The sequence below is a fragment of the Mastigoproctus giganteus genome, chromosome 10 (genome assembly GCF_048544385.1).
Source record: "Mastigoproctus giganteus isolate SK-2022 chromosome 10, ASM4854438v1, whole genome shotgun sequence".
NCBI lineage: Eukaryota > Metazoa > Arthropoda > Arachnida > Uropygi > Thelyphonidae > Mastigoproctus > Mastigoproctus giganteus.
The window spans coordinates 157105221-157126316 of NC_143584.1; the positions used below are offsets into that span (position 1 = coordinate 157105221).

The 21096-nt window shown below is 35.8% G+C and overlaps 1 protein-coding gene across 1 annotated transcript in view; it reads left to right on the forward strand.

The window, feature by feature from the left end:
• The window catches only part of LOC150079403 (polycystin-1-like protein 1), a 445550-nt gene that overhangs the window by 248462 nt on the left and 175992 nt on the right, over positions 1 to 21096 (forward strand). The window contains exons 24-25 of the mRNA XM_090383053.1: positions 3854 to 4145; positions 18546 to 18658. Coding sequence (XP_090239179.1) covers positions 3854 to 4145; positions 18546 to 18658 — 405 coding nt within the window. The remainder of the gene's footprint in view (positions 1 to 3853; positions 4146 to 18545; positions 18659 to 21096) is intronic.

Consider the following 21096-nt stretch of genomic DNA (forward strand, 5'->3'; position numbering starts at 1 on the left):
AAAGTTCTTTAGAAGCCAATCGGTGAAAATCTGTGTTGTAATCCAAGCTTACTTCTTTGCCTTATAAATCACAGAAAACACCCTGACTGTCTTAAATGCTCTAGGATTCTGACTTTTTCCAACAGTAAGTAATTTGCACTTGTGGTTGCCTGCTGCGTTGGAACATGCAAGAATCATAAGTCGTTCCCTGGTGAATCCTTGTACCCTGCTGGTGCTGACTCATTTGGTGTTACATATGATTTCCTTGGTATGTAACACCAGAATAAAGAAGTTAGTTTCATTCTGCATTGTACACCTGTTCAGCTGACAGTCCCTCATCAGAAACAGAAACCAACTTGGCAAATTCATCTAAATATGCCTCTGCAGTATCATGGTCTGCAGAAACCTTTTCTCTACAAACCTTCGGCTTGTGAATGCCGTGCCTTTTTTTAAATCTGTTGAACCACCTAGATGAATATTCACATGGAGTTGTCAGATTTAATTCCTTGTGAAAAAGTTTAGCTTGGGCCATTATGATGAACAATCAAGTGGAAACTTTTCACTCTGACGCTGCCTAATCTATTCAAGCAACACTCTGTCCATGTCTATACTCTTGACTGGTGTAAAGTTTTTTGCTTTTCCATTAATTTAGGCACATCACTGTCACCATAAAATTTAAATATCTGTTCCTTCTGTTTCTTGATATCATAGATAGTAGGTGTACCAACACCATGCTTCTCACTCAAATGCCTCACTGAAGCACCTTTATTGAGTCTCATAAGTAACTCTACTTTCTTTGATATACTGAGTGCAAAATGTTTCCTTTTAGACATGGTATTAAATGAAAATTATAATAAATTGGGACAAATAATCACATAAATGTAGAGGGGCAAGTGTACACAGCAGCTGTCATACTGAAACTGACGTGCGATTGATTGCTAAAATTCACACTTGCTGTATTCCACACCTGCACATTGTAAAAAAAAAAAGCCTGCCAGATTTGAAATTTCCCAGTTTTCTGGTAATTTCTGGAATCCGGATAAATGGTCCAGTACCTGGATTTTAGGAAAGCTTTTGATAATGTTGCACATGGAAGACTATTTTGCAAAATGGAACAGAATGGCATTAAGGGCAAGTTGCTACAATGGATAAAAGGAAGGTTGAGTGGGAGAAGACAGAGTAGTAATCAGTGGACACTGCTCTTCATGAACAAATTTTATTAGCGGATTTCCCCAGGAGTCCATGTTGGGTCCATTGTTGCTTTCTGTATTTATCAATGATATTGATTAAAGTATATCAGGCTTAATGTCTAAGTCTGCAGATGATACAAAGGTTGGTAGGATTGTTAATGATAGTAAGGATGGTACACTACTGCAACAGGATCTAGAAAAGTTAAACGGATGGGTTGAGAGATGGCAACTGAAGTTAACATTGACAAATGCAAAGTACTGCATATGGGTAGCAGTAACCCCAGAGTAACATACCAATTGTGCAGTATTACACTCAGGATAGTGGAGAATGCATTGCATAAACAATTTAAATCATGTTAGTCACTAAAACAAATGAAAGAACAAGATAGTCCTGCAAACTTCTAATAAATTCTCTAAGGCCATATAGCATTCATTTTATTGACCTTGAAGCTCTCTGCACTCTTGTTCTTATTTGGATATATTAGAGAGAGAGAGTGTGTAATCTTAATTAGAGAGAGAGAATATAAAATTATTTCTTGAATTCCCTCGTAATATGGAACTTATCAATGGCATAAACTGAAGTGAATCCGAATTCAGCAGTGCTAATTTCAACTATTATTCCAGAATATTGATACCTCCTGGTACAACAGCAGTCCACTACAGCAAAACTTAGCTGCATATTTGCCAGTGCAGCCTGACTGACTAATCATTGTATATTATTGGGTTTACTTACTGCAATAAATGTTCATATTCTTGTCTCAAGTAACAAAATTGATGTTTAAATCTGACTTTGAACAGAGAATATCTTCCATGTGTGAGGGGTCTATCAAAACATTCTGACACTGATATAATAACATTTTCAAAGCCATTGGTTTTTTTTTTTAAAGTCACACAAAAAAGACATTTAGGAAGATAAATCCGATTAATTCACTGCACATTTCTTCCCATAAAGGATAAAGCACAACAATTCATAGTTGATTTTTACATTCACTGCCATGCCATGTTTTGTCATTATATTCTATATGGTGATGCCGGACTGTTGCTTAGAATTTTTTTCTGTAAAAACAAATTGTAATGTCTTTCCAAAGACATTAGAATTAGTAAAAACTAATTCAAATGCCTTTCAAGTAACACTTTATAGGTGTTTTTACTTGAAAAACCATGCATTAAATTATGTTAATAACTGGTTGGAAGATGTCACTACTACTGTTAGAGAGTAGTGATAGCAGTGTTGTAAAACATTCCTTCTCTCTCAAAGAACTTGACCATCATGTTACTGTGATTTAACAGAAAAAATTGTGCACAGAAAAAACTTTTATGCTTCCAAAATATAAATAGTCTCACTACACTGCTAAGCCAAAACATTGGAGAATTCAATTAATACCTAGTTAATACTATTAATACCTTTAGCAGCAATTACAATAGAAATCCTCCTTGGCATTGATTCCACAGATGTACACAATGATGATTAGAGATGCACTCCTTGATGATTATAACCCATTCCTTCTCTAATGTTTCCCATTTCAGTAGTAGCTTTTATTTCTTTCTGAGATGAAGACTGATAGACAGAGAATGACAATTGCCTCTTTTCCTGGAGGCAATGAACTTTTGAGAGATGATTTTTTCATCATGCTTTCAGGTACTGTCAACAGTCGTGAGGCAAAAGCATCATTTGGTGGGCATAGATAAGAGTTTGAGGGTGACAAAATTAGAACAGCTAATGCCAAACAATAAATTTGTTAATTGTAATCTCAGTACTTTTAATAACCCAAAAAGGAAAAACTATAACAAAACATACTGAATGATTCCAACAGTTTTAAAAGAAGACATCAAGTGATTCTTATATGAGAATAGGGAAAATAGTGTGGAATAGAAACTTGTAGGAATATAATATCGGTGTAAATACACCATAGTTAACCCATAAATTTGAACTACGTAAGTAGTGTAGACGGCATCGTTTTAATTGTATCTCATATTGTGGTTGTCTTCACAACGAGATAGCGGTATTGCACTACTTCAAGTAAATAACGCTTCTCTAGTAGAGAAGACTACTGTTATTTATTTTCAGAGAATACCACCACCCAGATGATCGTTTTGAAGCTATTGGGCTTCATCATCAGTGGACGGGCAGGTACCCTGGTAATGCAACATGCCATCATGGTTGCAAAGTTATATCCACAATACAACTTCGCAACCATGATGGCATGTTGCATTACCAGGGTACCTGCCCACCCACTAATGATGAAGCCCAATAGCTTCGAAACGATCATCTGGGTGGTGGTATCCTCTGAAAATAAATAGCAGTAGTCTTCTCTACTAGAGAAGCGTTATTTATTTGAAGCAGTGCAATACCGCTATCTCATTGTGAAGGCAACCACAATATGAGATTCAATTAAAATGATGCCTTCTACAGCCTTCTTATGTAGTTCAAATTTACGGGTTAACTGTGGTGTATTTACACTGTTACCAAAACCCATAAGAATTATGGGTTTTGGTAATTACCAAAACCCATAAGAATTATGCCTTGTGCATTTCATTTTCAAATAAAATTAAATATAATAATAAAAAAAAAATAGGATAGGAATGTAAAAAACAGTAATTATAGTAAGTTGCACGAATAAAAAAATCTAAAAATTTTAGTGAATAAAATCTGTCAATATAAATTACTATTTTTTTCTTCCTAGATGTAGTTATCCATCAAATATTGGATATTATTCCTTGCCTGTGACTACAGCAGTATTTACTATCTCAGCAAACCATCTTATCTCCTCAACTGTATACATTATTCCTGTAACATTTGTAGTTATCATGCTGATTATTTATTGCATACTCCTGGTTCCAGCATATAAGACAGGTAACCAGAATCTCCAGAATCCTTCAGTAGTATGGTTGGAAGATAATAATCCAACTTATTCTCAGAAGTATTATGTTTCTGTGCAGACAGGTTCATACTGGGATGCTGGAACTACGGCAACTGTGAGTATTTGAAAATAACACTTGTCTGTTTATTTCAAAGAAATAATACAATTTCGTTGAAACCAAGATATTATAATATTTTGAATTTTGGTATGCTTTTTTTATTATAGTATTAATTATTACAAGAATGCCAATGACAAATTATTAGTTTTTCTGTTTCTCTTTATATAAACTTTTTTAAAAAAAAATTTGTTTTGTACTTACATCTTCATTCCAACTGTAGAGAAAAAAAATTAAATAAAATGATAAAGATATTTAATACATAATGATAATCAAATAATAGCTTGCAAGAAGCTTATGTGGATTCTGAATTAATATTTAATGTAAGAAAACATTCAAAAAGCTTGTGTTTTGAAGAGAGAAAATCTTTTTGATATCTAGATGAACGGGTTTGGGACATGTTATATTCAGCTGTTGCTACTTGTCACCTGCTTCCTTTGAATTGGACACTCCAGGAGACTATTTGGTTTTTAAAAATAAAATAATTTCTACAGAGAGAGAGAGAGAGAGAGAGAGAGAGAGAGATACTGCAAGTTAAGTCACTTCAGTTATTTGCCAAAGCTGAAGGAGATTTAAAAAAACTTTCCTAAGAAGTGATAAGAATTTGAAAATATCTCAATTGTCCCATTCCAATGTTCCCATTCCCTTCACGTAGATGCAGCTGTTCACAGATGAAATAACCAGAGTTGATAGGAGCAGGAGTAAGTTAACACTTACTCCTGCTCCTATCAACTTACAAAAAAGGTAAAAATTCAGTCAGAATTTTGACCTTTATTGTACAAGATGAAGGTAGTATTAAAGCATATTAGCATTAGCACAGATATATGATACAAGAAAAGAAGCTTACGCAACATAAGCCAAAAAAAAAACAAACCTGTCCATTTCACCCCTCCATTCATTCTAAATGCCTGTCCAGCTCAGCTTTATATTTATTTAGGCTATCAACTTCCACAACAAAAGATGGAAGTCTGTTCCACCAATCAACTACCTGCTGACTAAAGGAAAATTTCCAGAACATCTATTCTACAATTGTCTTTCCTCAAGTTGAATCTATGCTCCCTCAGGTTCTTAATCTGAGCAAAAGGAAAAATCCCATCAGCATTCAGTTCGCTCAACCCATTCAAGGCTTTATACACCTCAATCAGATCACCTCGCATGTGCCTACTCTCCAGGTGCTGCAATTTGCAGAAATTAAGCCTTTCTTGGTAAAAGCACCCCTTTATTCCCCTCACCAATCTCGTTGCCCTTCTTTGTACTCGTTCTAGCAACTCTACATCCTTCCTAAAATTAGGCCTCCAGACCTGTACACAGTACCAAGCAATGTGACCAATGCCTTGTACAACGGGATAATCACCTCCCTGTCCCTGCTAGCAAAATTCCTATATATCATTGACAAGACTCCATGACCTGTTCTGGCAGTCTGTCTGACACTGCTCAGAAAACTTCATATCAAACTGCACAATTACCCCCAGGTCTTTTTCACTTTCCACCTCCCTGAGTGTAGTACCACACAGTTGGTATGTTTCTCTTGGGTTACTGCTACCCATATGCAGTACTTTGCATTTGTCAATGTTAAACTTAAGTTGCCACTTCTCAGCCCATTTTCCCAACTTATCTAGATCCATTTGCAGTAGCATAGTCTCTATTATATAAGTAAGCAGTACCATACTGTCTTTTATATTCAAGTGCAAGCAGCAGTAAACCCCCTTCAAGAGAGACTACATGCTTATTTTGAGCACTGTAAATTTTGTTTAATTTATAGTTGTTTATAATATTTTATTAAAAATTTACAGTATTAAATTACAGATGCTCAATTCCATTTGTAATTTAATATTGTATATTTTTCAAAATTGTTTTCATTTTAAGTTAATTTCATTTCTCATTTCAGCTATATCAGAAAACAGAAATAATGCAATTTGAAGCATAAATTACTTACAAAAAAATTCAATTTCTATAGCTAATCATTTGTAATTGACTCACTTTCAGTTAATGATAGCAAGCAATGTGTTTCTTACTAAATATTAGATAATTTACAGTGAGTTGCACAGATGTCTTGTAAAAAATTGCTTTTACAAATATAGAAATTAGCAAAGAAATTAGTTACTAATGATGTTTTACAAGTTGTTATCAGTTCCAGTACATTTGCTCCATTCAGTTTGATTATTTCCAAAAAAAGTAGCACAAAGATTATATATAGCCAGTGAACATTTGATAAATAAATGAAAGTTGTATTTAATTACTAAGTATAGAAATCTTAATAGTTTTTATTTGGCTAAGTACTTTATACTCAGGTCCCAGATGATGTTTAAATAGCTCTGCCATCTTGGAATTAGTTTATGGGTGTCAGAGACCCCTAGTCTTTCAACAGAATATGTAACATTTCTGCCACTATTCTGCATGGGTTTATGGCTTCATGTTGTTTATTTTATACCCTGATTTGGCTATATACATAATTTGACTGAAACAATAATTCATTAGAATAGATAGCCCATTTTCTTGTGCCTCATTCCAGCAATCTTTGGCCCACTGCAGGCACCTTTCTAATATTATTATTTAAAAAAAAAAAAAAAAAAAAAAATCTTTCTCCTTTATTGGATTTCTTCCACACCGTGACAGGTACTGGTACAAAGTGCATGGAGTGGTTACGTGTGTGCAGTTACTATTATTATTGTCACTGTTGGTCGAGAAACTCTCTTACCAACAGTGACAACGTGTTCAGGATCACAGCTCTCTTGAGTCCAGGTAAGTGTTCTCTGGGAGGCCTATTGTTGCTAGGTTTTTATGGAAGTTCTTTGGCACCATGCTGGTGGTTGACATGATGATCGGGGTGATCATTACTTGTTCCATATCCCACATAACTTTGACTTCTTATCTCAGGTCTGAGTACTTCATTATCTTTTCCTTGTAAGTTTTCTGGAGGTTGCTGGGGTTGGCCACCACTATGATAATCAGATAATTAGCCATTTCCTTTTTTGTTGATGAGTGTTATGTCTGATCTGTTGTGCCGGATCGTCTTATCCATGAATATGGCATAGTCCCAGTATAGCCTGTGAATAGAAGTCTCTAATACTACGGCGTGAGACTTGTACTTGTAATACGATAAACTTTCTTTTATTTTTGTGCTAGCTTCTGATGTATTATCTTAGCCACCTACTCGTGTCTGTGAGTGTAATCCATCTGAGTGATCATCCTGCAGTGATGTGCTGGATTGTTTCTGGGGCCAGGTGGCATCATTGACGTGTCATTTGTTATTCTTGGAATCTTAGCGAAGAATAGAAACAGGTGCATGTATAGTTGCGTGTACACCAGTGCTAGGAGTTTGGTAAATAAATTTGAAGAATTTTAGGTATTGCTCAAAGCATCAAAGGCAGACATTGTTGAGATATCAGAGACATGGTGTCACACAGATATAAGGAATGCAGAACTGGAATTTGGGGAGTACAACATCTACAGAAAGGATGGATAGGAAGGAAGGAGGGGTTATGCTATTAGTTAAGAAACACATAAAATCCAAGGAAGTGAAGCCAGTCGACATGGCTGGACAGTGCAGTGTTGAGTCAGTTTGGTGTGACATAAGCATTGGGAGATCAAAATTGAGAGTAGGAGTGTGCTATAGGCCTAATGACTCTGATGAGTATAATAAGAAACTGTACAGAGAAATAGAGTGGGCCAGTACATCAGAGAGTCTTATAATGGGGAATTTTAATTTCCCAGATATTCACTGGAATTTGTGGGTTGGTCACTCATACACTAGCAAGGCTTTTGGGGATTTATTGGATGATTGTTTTCTACATCAACATGTTTGGGAGGCAACTAGAGAGAGTAATACTCTTGATCTGATTATCAGTAGTGATTCTTCATACATTAAGATTCTGCTGATAAAGGAACCACTAGGTGGCAGTGAGCACAGTGTGCTGAAGTGGGACTTACTCAAAGAGATAACTACCATGAGGGGTAAAGGGAAGGGTTATTGCTTTCGTAAAGGCAACTACAATGGTCTGAGACAGTATTTAAATTCTATACAGTGGGACCAACTGAAGATGTTACCAACAGCAAATTCAAAATGGGAAGAATTCAAAGAACTTATCTTGGAAGCTACTAAGCTTTACATACCAACTAAGAAATATTGTTCAAGGTTTAGGCCTAAATGGATGTCAGATGAACTAATGAGGCATATGACAGAGAAGAAAAATGCATGGGATACATATTAATTAACATGTGACACAGAAGCCTATGATAGATACAAGTTGATCTGTAACCAAGTTACAAAGGAGGTTAGGCAGGCAAAGGCAGATTATGAGAAATCTTTGGCAAGGGATGAAAAGAAAAACAACAAAGAGTTCTTTACTTATGTAAACTCTAGAAGGAAGGGGATGAATCAGATTGGTCCACTTGATATCGATTGGTCAACTGTTGATGATCCTGCTCGGGTAGCTAACAAACTAAATGAATATTTTGCATCGACATTCACACATGAGGAGTTATTCAGCGAGGGGAATGCCAGAGGTGTATTCAACTCTGGCAGTAAGCTAGAGAATCTTGTAATAACTGAGAGTAAAGTGGAGGAGAAATTGTTGAAGATAAACACAAGAAAGGCACCTGGGGGTGGATGGGATCTATCCAGTTATATTAAAGGAGGCAGCAAAGGAAGTAAGCAAACCCTTAGCCATAATTATGAGAGCTTCCTTGGACTCAGGGGAGGTACTCACAGACTGGAGATGTGCAAATGTGACCCCAATTCACAAAGGAGGATCAAAGGCCAACACAAGTAATTATAGACCTGTGAGTTTAACTTCTGTTCCAGGAAAATTAATGGAGGCACTGGCTAAAGAAGCACTGCAGGATCATCTAGACAAGGCTTCAGTTATAGCTCAGACACAGCATGGTTTTGTTAAGGGGAAGTCTTGCATGACCAATTTGGTTGGATACTATGATGCAGTCACAATAGAACTGGATGCAGGGAATAACTTTGATATTATATACTTGGATCTTAGAAAGGCTTTTGATACTGTTGTACATGGAAGACTGCTGCGCAAATTGCTGCTATGGATAAAGGGGTGGTTGAGGGGGAGAAGACAGAGAGTGGTAATCAATGGACACTGCTCATCGTGGACTAATGTTATTAGTGGAGTCCCTCAGGGTTCAGTGTTGGGTCCATTATTGTTTTCTGTATTTATAAATGATATTGATGATGGTATATCAAGCTTAATGTCCAAGTTTGCAGACGATACAAAGGTTGGCAGGGTTGTCAAGGACACTACTGACACTATGCTGCTGCAACAGGATCTGGAAAGGTTGAGCAGATGGGCTGAGAGGTGGCAAATGAAGTTTAACATTGACAAATGTAAAGTACTACATATGGGAAACAGCAACCCCAGAGAAACATATCAACTCTGTGGTACTACACTGATAGTGGTAGAGAATGAAAAGGACCTGGGGGTAATTGTGCAGGCAGATATGAAGTTCTCTAAGCAGTGCAGATGGCCTGCAAGAGTAGCTCATGATGTCTTGTCAATGATATACAGGAATGTATGCCTGAGAATACATTTGTACCGACATAATACACAGTAAATATGGAAACTGGCATATTATATGAACTGGTCCACTGTGACCAGCATAGACTATGGGCAGAAAACTACTAAAACAACAAAAACTGTACTCAATGGTATTGTGTCCCTTTTCTTAATTTTTTTTAATTCATTGATTACATCCTTTAGTTAGCCATACACTGTGGATATTCCACAACTTTATCTGTTGTTTGAGTAAGTCTGAACAAGTTTACCAGAACTCTGACAGGAGAGTACTTGCACGCAAACACTGTGAGCTTCTTTGCCATGATTACAGTCCAAGATGCTATCCTCATAAAGAGGAATAGTGTAGTGTTGGCTCTGGTAGCCATATTGGCATTGAAAAAAAAAAATTGTTCAAAGTGGACAAAAGATTGACTGTTAAAAGGACAACAGCTGCCTTCTACAAATATATTAAGCAAAATTTAATAATTGTGTAATAATAGGGAATTTAACATTGGAAAAAAGTTCTTATGCATTGGGAATAAGCATATTTTGAGAAATTTTATTGGGTTTCTGTTCTAAAGCAGTGTGTTAGAGAGGCAACAAGAGGGAGTAATATTCTTGATCTGATTATCAGCAATGATTATTCAAGTATTAAGAATCTGCAGATAAAAGAACCATTAGGTGGCAGTGATCATAGCATATAGATTTGGGATTTACTTAAAGATGTAACTACTCATGGGTAAAGGAAAGGGTTTTTGATTTTGTAAAGGTCAGTACAATGGTCTTAGACAGTTTTTAAATTCTATACAGTGGGACAAACTGATGTTACCATCAGTTAATTCTAAATGGGAAGTGCCCAAGTAATTAGTCATAGAAGCTACTAGGCTTTTCATACCAACCATGAAAAAAAATACTCTTCAAGGTTCTTTTTCGTCAGATGAACTGATGAAACTTGTGGTAGAGACGAAATGTTCACGGGATGCACACAGAAGCTTATGGTAGATATAAACTAGTCTAATCGAGTCACAAAGGAGGTCAGGCAAGCGAAGGCAGATTAAAAGAAATCTTTGACAAAGGTTGCAAAGAAAAACAGCAAAGGCTTTACTTATGTAAACACTAGAAGGAAGGGAATGAATCAAATTGGTACACTCACTATCAGTAGTTTGACTGTTGTGATCCTGCTCAGGTTGCTAATAATCTGAATCAGTATTTTGCATCTCTGTTCATACATGAGGAATTCTTTAGGGAAAGGGATGCCAGAAGTTTATCAAGTGCTAACAGGGAGCTAAATGATTTTGTAATAACTGAGAGGAAAGTGGAAGAGAAATTTTTGAAGTTAAACATAAGAACGGCACCTGTGATGGATGGGATCTTTCCAGTTATATTAAGGGAGACAGTGAAGGAAGTAAGCAAACCCTTAGCCATCAGTATGGAACATCCTTGAATTTGGGGGAGGTCCCTGCAGACTTGAGATGTGTGAATGTATGCTCAATTAACAAGGGGGGGGGATCAAAGGGTAACACAAGTAATTACACCTGTTAGTTTAACTTCTGTTCCCGGGGAAAATACTGGAGTCACTGGTAAAGAAAGTAATTCAGGATCTAGACAAGGTTGCAGTTATACTTCAAATGCAGCATTTTTACTACAATGTGGCCACAAAGAAACTGGATGCAAAAAATTATTTTGGTATAATTTACTTGGATTTCAGGAAAGCTTTTGATACTGTTGCACATAAAAGACTGCTGTACAAATCAGTGCAGTGTGGCATTAAAGGTAAGTTGATGCTATGGATAAAGGGATGGTTGAGTCAGAGAAGACAATACTAATCAATGGACATTGCTCTTCATGGACTAAAGTTATTAGTGGAGTTCCCCAGGTTTCGGTGTTAGGTCCATTATGTTTTCTCCATTTATCAATGCTATTGATGAAGGCATATCAGGCTTAATATCCATGTTTTCAGATTATAGTAAGGTTGGCAAGGTGGTTAATGACAGTATGCTACTGCTAGAGGCATATAAAAGGTTGGGAGATGAACTAAAAAATGGAAATTGAAGTTTATCATTGATAAATGCAAAGCACTGCATATGGGTAACATTATCCCAAAGAATTGTACAAATTGTGTGGTGCTGCACTCAGGGTAGTGGAAAGCTAAAAAAGACCTGGGGGTACTTGTGCAATCAGATATGATGTTCTCTGAGCAAATGCAGACAGGTTGCCAATACACCTCAGGGGGTTTTGTCAGTGATATACAGGAGTTCAGTCATTTCCTTATCTCTGCTAGCAGAGATAAGGAAATGATTATCCCATTGTATAAGGCAATGGTCAAACCACACCTTGAGTATTGTTCAGGCTGGAGTCCTCATTTAGGAAGGATAATAGAGTGGCTGGAATGAGTACAAAGAAGGGCAACAAGATTGGTGAGTGGAAAAGGGGGTGCTGTTACCAGGAAAGGCTTTAGTTCTAAAAATTGCAGTCTCTGGAGATTAGGCACCTTCAAGGTGATCTGATTGAAGTGTTTAACCCTTTGAATGGATTGAGCAAGCTCAGTGCAGATGGGATTTTTCCTCTTGCTCAGACCACACATGAGGGAGCACAAATACAAATTGAGTAAGGACGGTTGCACCCATTTAGCCCCACTTGCTGGAACAAATTTCCAGCTGTTGTTTTTTGGAAGTTGACAGTTTAAATAAATCCAAGGAAGAACTAGACAAACTAGATGAAATGGGAGGTGTTGGGTTTTTTTTTGCTGATGCTGTATAAGCTTGCTTTCTTGCATCATTTTCTACTACTAATAGTAATAGTAATAGTAATTTTTCTAGCAGGGATAAGGAGGTGATTATTCCCTTGTGTAAGGCAATGGTCAGGCTATACCTTGAGTACTGTATACAGGTCTGCAGGCCTCATTTCAAGAAGGACGTAGAGCTGCTTGAAAGAGTACAGAAAAGGGCAACAAGATTAGTGAATGGAACAAAGGAGTACTCTTACAAAGAAAGGCTTAAGTTTAGCAAATTACAGTGTCTGGAGACTAGGCACCAGCGAGGTGATCTGATAGAGGCATATAACGCCTTGAAAGGTTTGAGCATGCTCAGTGCCGATGGGATTCTTCCTCTTGCTCAGAATAATCACCTGAGAGGGCAAAATCCAAATTGAGGAAAGACAGATGTAGGATAGACGTGCAGAAATTTGCCTTTAGCCAGCAGGTAGTTGGTTGGTGGAACAGACTTCCATCCTTTGTTGTGGAAGTTGATAGCATTAATAAATTTAAGGCTCAGCTGGACAGGTATTTCGAACGAATGGATGGGTGAAGTAGAAGTAGGTTTTTTTTTTTTTTTTTTTGCTGATGCTGCATAAGCTTGCTTTCTTGCATCATATGCCTCTACTAATGCTAATGCTAATTTTCTGTAGTTCCTAGTGTTGATTACCTGGTCTTTAATGGCAAGCATAAATTCTTTGGTCTCAGGGAAAAGCCTTCCCTTCATAAGCTAAGCATTGGAAGCCATCTTATCTATGTAGTCTTGATGAAGGTCATTGTAGTGTCTGCCATTTAGTGTCTTCTTCATGCATCTTTGTTTCTTCTGTTTGTATCAGTGTGTTCTCCTTGTTGATGTACAGTGTTGTGTGCCATTTGTCTATTTTTCTTATAGATAGGTAGATTGGTAGTGTTGGAAGTAATTGTGCAGGTTCTTAATTGCCTTCTGTTGTTCAGTGAGGTCAGTCAATCCCCCTCCTACCTTTACAGGCTATGGTCGGTCTCTCGGTGGCCTACTCTGGGTGGTGTTAGTATTAGTAATAGCAATGGCCACATGGTCCAAGGAAGCCTATGGCTTATCCTGCACCAGCCAGAAAAAAAAAAATAATAATAAGAAGAAAATTTTAAAAAATAAGTAATTAATAAAAGAAAAGGAAATAGACAACCTATGCATTTCCCTCCTCCCATAGGTAATTATCCAACTCACCTCTGTATTTCCCCAAACTGTCAGCCTCTACCCCCATGTAGGTAACTTATTCCAGTAATTTATAACTCGCTGGCCAAAGTAAAACTTCCTGTAATCTGGTCTAAACATCTCCCCCCACCACATAACTTGAAATTATGGCCCCTTGTTATAGAATCATTTATAACCGTGAAAATTTCATCCTCATTCATTTTGCTTATGCCTTTCAGAGCCTTAAACACCTCATTCAAGTCTCCTCTAAGGTGCCTAGTTTCCAAGCTCTGCAACTCACATATTCAAAGTCTTTCCTCATATGGACACCCTTTTTGCCAATCTCACCAGTCAAGTTACCCATCTTTGGACCCTTTCAAGAAGCTCAATGTCTTTCTTTAGGTGCGGTCACCATACTTGAATGCATATTCCAAGTGTGGTCTAACAGTAACCTTATACAAGGTGTCCCATAATGAATTGCACTTTTTGTTTTCTTTATAACTTGGAAACGAGTGGTGGGGGGAGCGTGTAGCTAGTCCCTACCGTTAGACCGGTTCTTGGAAATTTAGTAGTAATGGATTGCTTCATAGGGCCAGAGCACACATTTTGTTTACGTACGTTATGTGGTTGCTATTCTTGTCAATTTCCATAGTGCATTTGATAGCATTGTGGTAGCCTAGTGTTCTCAAGCACGCTTGGGAATCAAAGTGCTCTGTTGACTTGTACAGGTGTCTCACCAACTACTTGGAGCACAGAAAGATCTCTATAAAAACAAAATATCATTGTATTTCCAAGGATGGAGGAGATGTTCTCAAGTATCCATCCTGGGACCTGCAGCCTGGAATATGGTTCTTGATGAATGGTTAATAAAGCAGTTTGATGATCCTGTTCTCCTCATCGAGGGTCCAACATGCTCAGCACTGGAAACCAAGCCAACATTGTTTTGTCTGATCTGGCTGCCTGGACAACAATTCACAAGCTTACCCTCTCCATCAAAAATTGCAGTACCCTCATGCTGAAGGGCAACCTTGACGTCCATTGCCATCTAACTATAAGGATCAGTGAGCAGTCGCTCACCAACCGCCATTCTGATCCGCTCTGCGTTGCATAGTAAAATATATGAATAATAAATTCCAGCCTGCTTCTCCGAGTCATCACTTGATGTGTTCCCATTTTCTTCTCCTATCCTTGCTGACCTGGATACTTCCTTCTCATCCAGTTGGGAGTTTAGCTCAAGCCTTAACTAAATGCAAACTCGGGCCATCTCTCCCAAGTAGGATCTGCTGATGATGAGCTCTCTGTCGTGGGATTTATATGATGTCATGCTAACCCCTTCTGGGGTTAGGATTGATACTTGCCATGTGGGCATACTTGCCATATGGCACTCCAGTGGGAGCATCTGTCTCCCAAGACTTCCTCCCCTGAGGCCAGTCCCCTTCCCACTCTTCCCTGTTTCCATTGTCTAGCAGGGGCCCTCTTCTCGGTGGCCTTCTTTTTTTTTTTTTTTAACTACTTTGTACCCCACCTTTCTTCACTATCTCCTTACTCACTTCAAAATTTAAAAAAAAAAATTTTTTTATCTCTGTCAGGAAGCTCAGGCAACCCTGGCAGAAGCCAGCCAGAGTATAATGGGCAGCCTGGTTCACCTCTCAGTGGTGGTGGTGGCAGGCAATGTGGGGTTCCACTAGGAGTGCTGTGGCCAAGCAGCCAGCAGAGACACAACAATAGAACATAACACCATTCTGACACAAACCAGACACTACAGATTTCTGGCTTTTACAAATTAATTCAAAGTAATTCTTCACAAAGTACCATGGCGCAGATGTGGGGAACCACTGGTGGTGCCTTCCACAAAACTCTATGCGAAGTACCTTTTACCAAAACAATAATTCAATCATTACCATTAGACACAGATTTCATGATCACTACAATTTGCATGACATTAGAACTTCAAGAAGTGATGAGAATGCGGAGCGCGTAGACATTTCAATACGTGAGAATTTGTGCCAATCAGTTCGGAAGCATGCTGCAGAATTAAACTTGCCCCGAACATCTGTACACTGAATATTTAAGAAAGATTTGACTCTGCACCATTACAAAATCCAATTGGTTCAAGATTTAAAAGAGTCAGACTTCATTGCAAGGGTAAATTACACCAATAAAATGCTCAAAAGATGTACCGATTTGGCAACATTTTGTTCTCTGATGAGGCTCATTTTCATTTGAACTGGCACATAAACAAATGAAACTGTCATTATTGGAGTGAGAATAATCCAAGACTGAAACACCAGAGAGCACTTCATTGTTAAAGATGCCATTTAGGCTGCAATGTCAGCTTCTGGAATAATCAGCCAACACTTCTTTGAGGACTTGCGCAGCCATGCTGTAGCAGTTAATTCTGGATGCTGTGTTTGAATGCTGAGAGATTTTCTGACCCCACAACTGCAGGAATCTCCAGGATACAATACTAGGGCATGGTTCCAGCAAGATTGAGCAACTTGTCACATGTTGAATACAACATTTCGACTTTTCCAACCAACCTCTCTGCCTTAAGGTCTGAATGCAAGTGACTTTATCCTGTGCGACACTCGATGCAGTATGTTCAATATTTCTACTTCTCATCTACATCCAGCTGTGGAGGTGGACCTGCTATAGCCTTGGCATCCAGTGGTGAGTAGTAGTTATGGGAGTAACACCAGATGGTGCCACTCTCTGCCTTAGTCACTTCAACCTTGATGGTGGTAGGTCCAATGAAGACTTTTCCAATATTTTTTTCCTCTTCCATGATTTATTATTATTTGCCAATAACAATGGTGTGCAGTAGGGTCTTTATTACTGCAATTGCAGCCTAGACTGCACAATATTCACCACATGCATTTGACTAGTTCTTGCTGTAGTCCATCAATATGTTGAGAAACTGTTTGATGGGGCAACTTTTGACCAAGTTTTGGTGTCCTAAATTGTTATCTCCCAGTTTCACCAACACATTTACCACTGGCTGTTAATTTACTTGACTGTAAAGCATTTTTGTATATGATTGATGTTGTTTGTGCAAATATGCTAACCTGGCCAGTTTTGCAGCCTTTCCTCCAACCCCTAAACTGTCTTGTCATTCTACCTTCAGAATCAGGTCATCTTTCTTTTACATTTACCATTGATTGCAAATACACTAGAAATTATTTCTGGCATATCTACTGATAGCCTTTGTACACATAAGAATCTGACAATGGCACATAATTGTACCTTCGATTTAATTGTGGGGGATTGATATTTTTAATAAATTTTTCACTCACAAGGAAATCATATTTGATGTAATTGACTCCAGTATTAGAAATTGTAATGGTCTATTTATTACAATTCAAGGATAAAAACAACATAATACAGAGACACAGAAAGCAAAGAAATTATTTCAGAAGAATACCTTTGTGCATTGTATAGTTACTATATAGCTAAGATTTATAATTAATAGTTACTTTTTTTTCATAACTATGAAAAAAATATAGAATAAGTGATATTCAGAAAATTTAATGATATTGGACTGTTGATAAAATATAAATAAAAGTAAATATATGCATACTTGAAACAGAATTACAGGTAGATAATTCAATGTGACTTAATTTTTGCATAGAGAAAAGTATCAAAATCTAACTAATAATTTTATAGTTATGATAAATTAATTAAAATAATAACTGGTAAAGCATAGTGAATAAAACATAAATCAGATATTTCTAATGACAGTTCCATAACTTTATTAATGAAGAGTTAAGAATTTGATACATGATATCATTAAGGAGACAGAGCAAAGGCATGTTTCAGTTGGAACCTTTGCTTCATGTTCCATTATCTTAGATCACCAACATGAATAAATCATTCCATTAATTTTGATGTGCTAGCAACAGCACTGAAATCACTGCTTCTTTGCTTACCACATATTGTATGCTTACATTTATCCTTATTTATATTTTAACAAATCAACACTTCTGACACATGTGTGTAAGTGTGCACATGCACACACAGGTCATTACTTTAAAATTAATACTGAAAAACAAGTACAACATAATTTCAGGTAGCACAGAATTAAAACATGTGGCATTAATACAAATAAAAAAAATATATCTTTTGTTATTTGTTAGCTGAATGAGTATCCCCACATGTTATAAAACAAAACTGTTTTGTAGGTGGTATTGCTTTTGTTTGGGAAATTTTGGCCATTGACTACTTTGGTTATAGTTCATATGGTTTATGTATTATTTCTGTACATGCACATGTGTGCATGTTGCCTAACCAATTTGCATATTATGTTGGCAAAAAAATTAGGAATAATTCACAGGGAAATCTTTCTCCCGCTGCCTGAAATTATGTTGTGCTTGTTTGACCTGTTTCAGCCTTTTGAAAAAGCCTTAAGAATACCTCTAATCTTCAATAGGATTTGAACACAGACCTCTCCAAAAAAAGCAACATATAGCAAATCCCAATATATTGTTATGGAGAACCTTAGGTAGCAAATATAGCATGTACACAAACCAGCCTGTTATCATCATACAAATAAAAATAGTTTTACACATAAATCAGCGGCAAATTATAACTGAAATTTTCACTTCAGTTTTTGGGGGGGGGGTTTGAATAAGAAGAAACAAATTCTAATTATTTCATGATTTAATTTTTACTAGATTATGAAATAATTTTTAATTGCTTTATATACCTCATTTTAATCAAAATACTAAAATAAACTTTCTAAACAATGAAGAAGAAAAATAACATTAATAAATTGAAGATTTCTGCGTTCTTTTATTTGACAATTTCATAGGGCATACAGTTTTTGCCATATTAAATACTTAAAGAAAATAGCATTACATTTTACTCTCCCATGTGTTTGAATCATAGATTATTCTTTTTTGTTTATTTATACATAATAATTATTGGTTGTATTTAATTAATTTATTTTATGCTTTTGTGTTGTGTAGGTATATTTGATATTGCATGGAGAAAATGGTATGTCTGAAGCAAAGCAACTAAAAAGTATAAATCCAACTGTGCACTTATTTCAGCGTGGTTTCTTTGATAGTTTTATCATAACGTAGGTACATTATTTTTTTTAAGATGAAATTATAGATATCCATATAATGCATTTTATATATTAGGAAATGTAACATGTCCTTTGGCATTCATGTTGAATGCTACAGGAGTTTTAGTGATTATCTACAGGAATACATGATTTATTTTAAAAAGGGGTCCAAAAATTACTTGTAAAAAATGTAAAGAAATCAAAATTTTTAAATTTCATTGCTGTTTTAGAGTAAGCATATGTCTCAGGCTTCATTGACATATTCTTGAATACATGCATTAAATTCTAGTGTGTGAACTTTCTGGTTACATAGGGCTTGATATGGTAAGTACATGTGTATCTGAAAGAATGCATAATAAACAACACCAAAAATCTTAAGAGATGGATCATGGGTCCAAATGGCAGTCATCACTCAATTGATTAGAATGGAATGTAGATTGGATTTGATGGTTATTCTTTTTTGCAAAAATCTTTCCACACTTTCAAATCTTTTAAGTTTCTACCATGTCAATTCTAAAACATGGAACTAGTGCATTTCTTTTTAGTGTGTGTGTGTGTGTGTGTGTGCTCATGCACTTACATCATTCTTGTTGCTATATTCTTGCACATTGCATATTAGTGAATTATTATTGTGGTATTTTGTTCTGTGTGCAGTTTTATGGAATAAACTGAAATATGACACAGAGTAGTGCAGGCTTTACATAAACCCAGATTGTAGCACCTGAGTATATGTGCAACAGGTTTGCTTCTATTTCACTACTACTTTTGTGTGTGAAGCTTGACTCATTATATATATTGTTTTTAGTAAGCTATTAATTTCAGCACAGGGATTCCTGATAGCCAGTGATTCTAGAGATCTTAGAACAATATGCTTGTCAAACATTTAAAAATTGTTAGTTGTGAAATTTTTTGTGAAATAGAAGCAAGCCTGTTGCATATAAACCCAGGAGTTATAGCATCTAGCTTTAAAATCTGTATGACTCTGTGCCAGCCATACTTCAGTTTACTGCATTCTAAATATTCTAATCAGAATAACGTCTCTTTTTCCTTTTGCTCTATATGTGTAAGCTAATTTGGGGAATCTATTATCTTCCATTCTTTCTACATGTTCTTTCCATCTTTGTCTATATTCTATAATTTTTTCATTAATTGAGTAAATCTTTAATTCCTTTCTAATATTTATGTTTGGCATTTTATCTAATTTTGTACATCCTTTAACATATCTTAAAAATTTCATTTCTGCAGCTTGTATTCTCTTAATGTCTCTTTGTTTCGGTATCCATGTTTCAGAAACGTAAAGAAGTATTGGTATTGCCATTACTTTGTAAAATATCAATTGTGTTTCTTTCCTTGTTTTCTTAGCCAGAGTTCTTTTTATTGTTCCACATATATTTTGAAATTTACCCAATTTCTGGTTCATATCTTCTTCGACATCATATGTTATATCACATCCTAGATATTTAAAATGTTTTACTTGTTCTAATATTTTATTGTCTATAACTATTTTTGTTCTCACCATATTTTTCCCCTTAAAAGCCATTGTTTTAGTTTTCATTGTTGATATTTTAACTTTATATTCTTCTGTTATTTGGTTTAATTTAAATACTGCTCTTTGTAAATTATCTTCACTATCTTGAATAATTACTTGATCATCTACGAATAACACTGTATTAATCCTATTCTTTGTATTTAAATATATCTCTGTATTAATTTCCTCTTTCCATTTACATATCATATCCTTGATATATATGTTAAACAACATTGGTGATAAGTTACATCCCTGTCTAACTCCTTGATTTATTATACTTTCTTCTGTTAATTTGTTACCTGTATCTATTACTATTTTTGTTCCTTGATATAAACTCTGTATTATTTTTGTAAGATGCTTTGGGTACCTTTATTATTCAATATGTCCCATAGTTTTCGTCTGTTTACTCGATCAAATGCTTTTTCATAATCTATAAATGCAAAATGCATTTCTAAATTAAACTCTTTTCATTTTTTTAGTATTTGTTTTAATACAAATATATTATCTGTACATGATCTTCCTTTTCTGAATCCTGTCTGTTCTATTAATATTTCATCAGAGATAATTTTAATTCTATTATTTATTATTTTGCTATACATTTTATATACCGTATTTAATATGCTAATCCCTCTATAATTCTTTGTATCATTTTTATTTCCTTTTTTAAATATTGAAATAATTTTTGCTATCTTCCATTCCTCTGGTATTTTATATTTTTCCCAACATTTATTAAATAAATTTAGTATCCTATCTTTTAAATTTTTAAAAATTTTAAAAATCATAATTATAAAATATTATAATCTATTAATAAGAATGTGGAGACCAGCATGAATTTATAAAAAAAATTATGAAAAATAAGATAACAAGAATAAATGTAACATTTCAAGGTTATGCAATGTTTGGATCCATTATCCATCTCTTA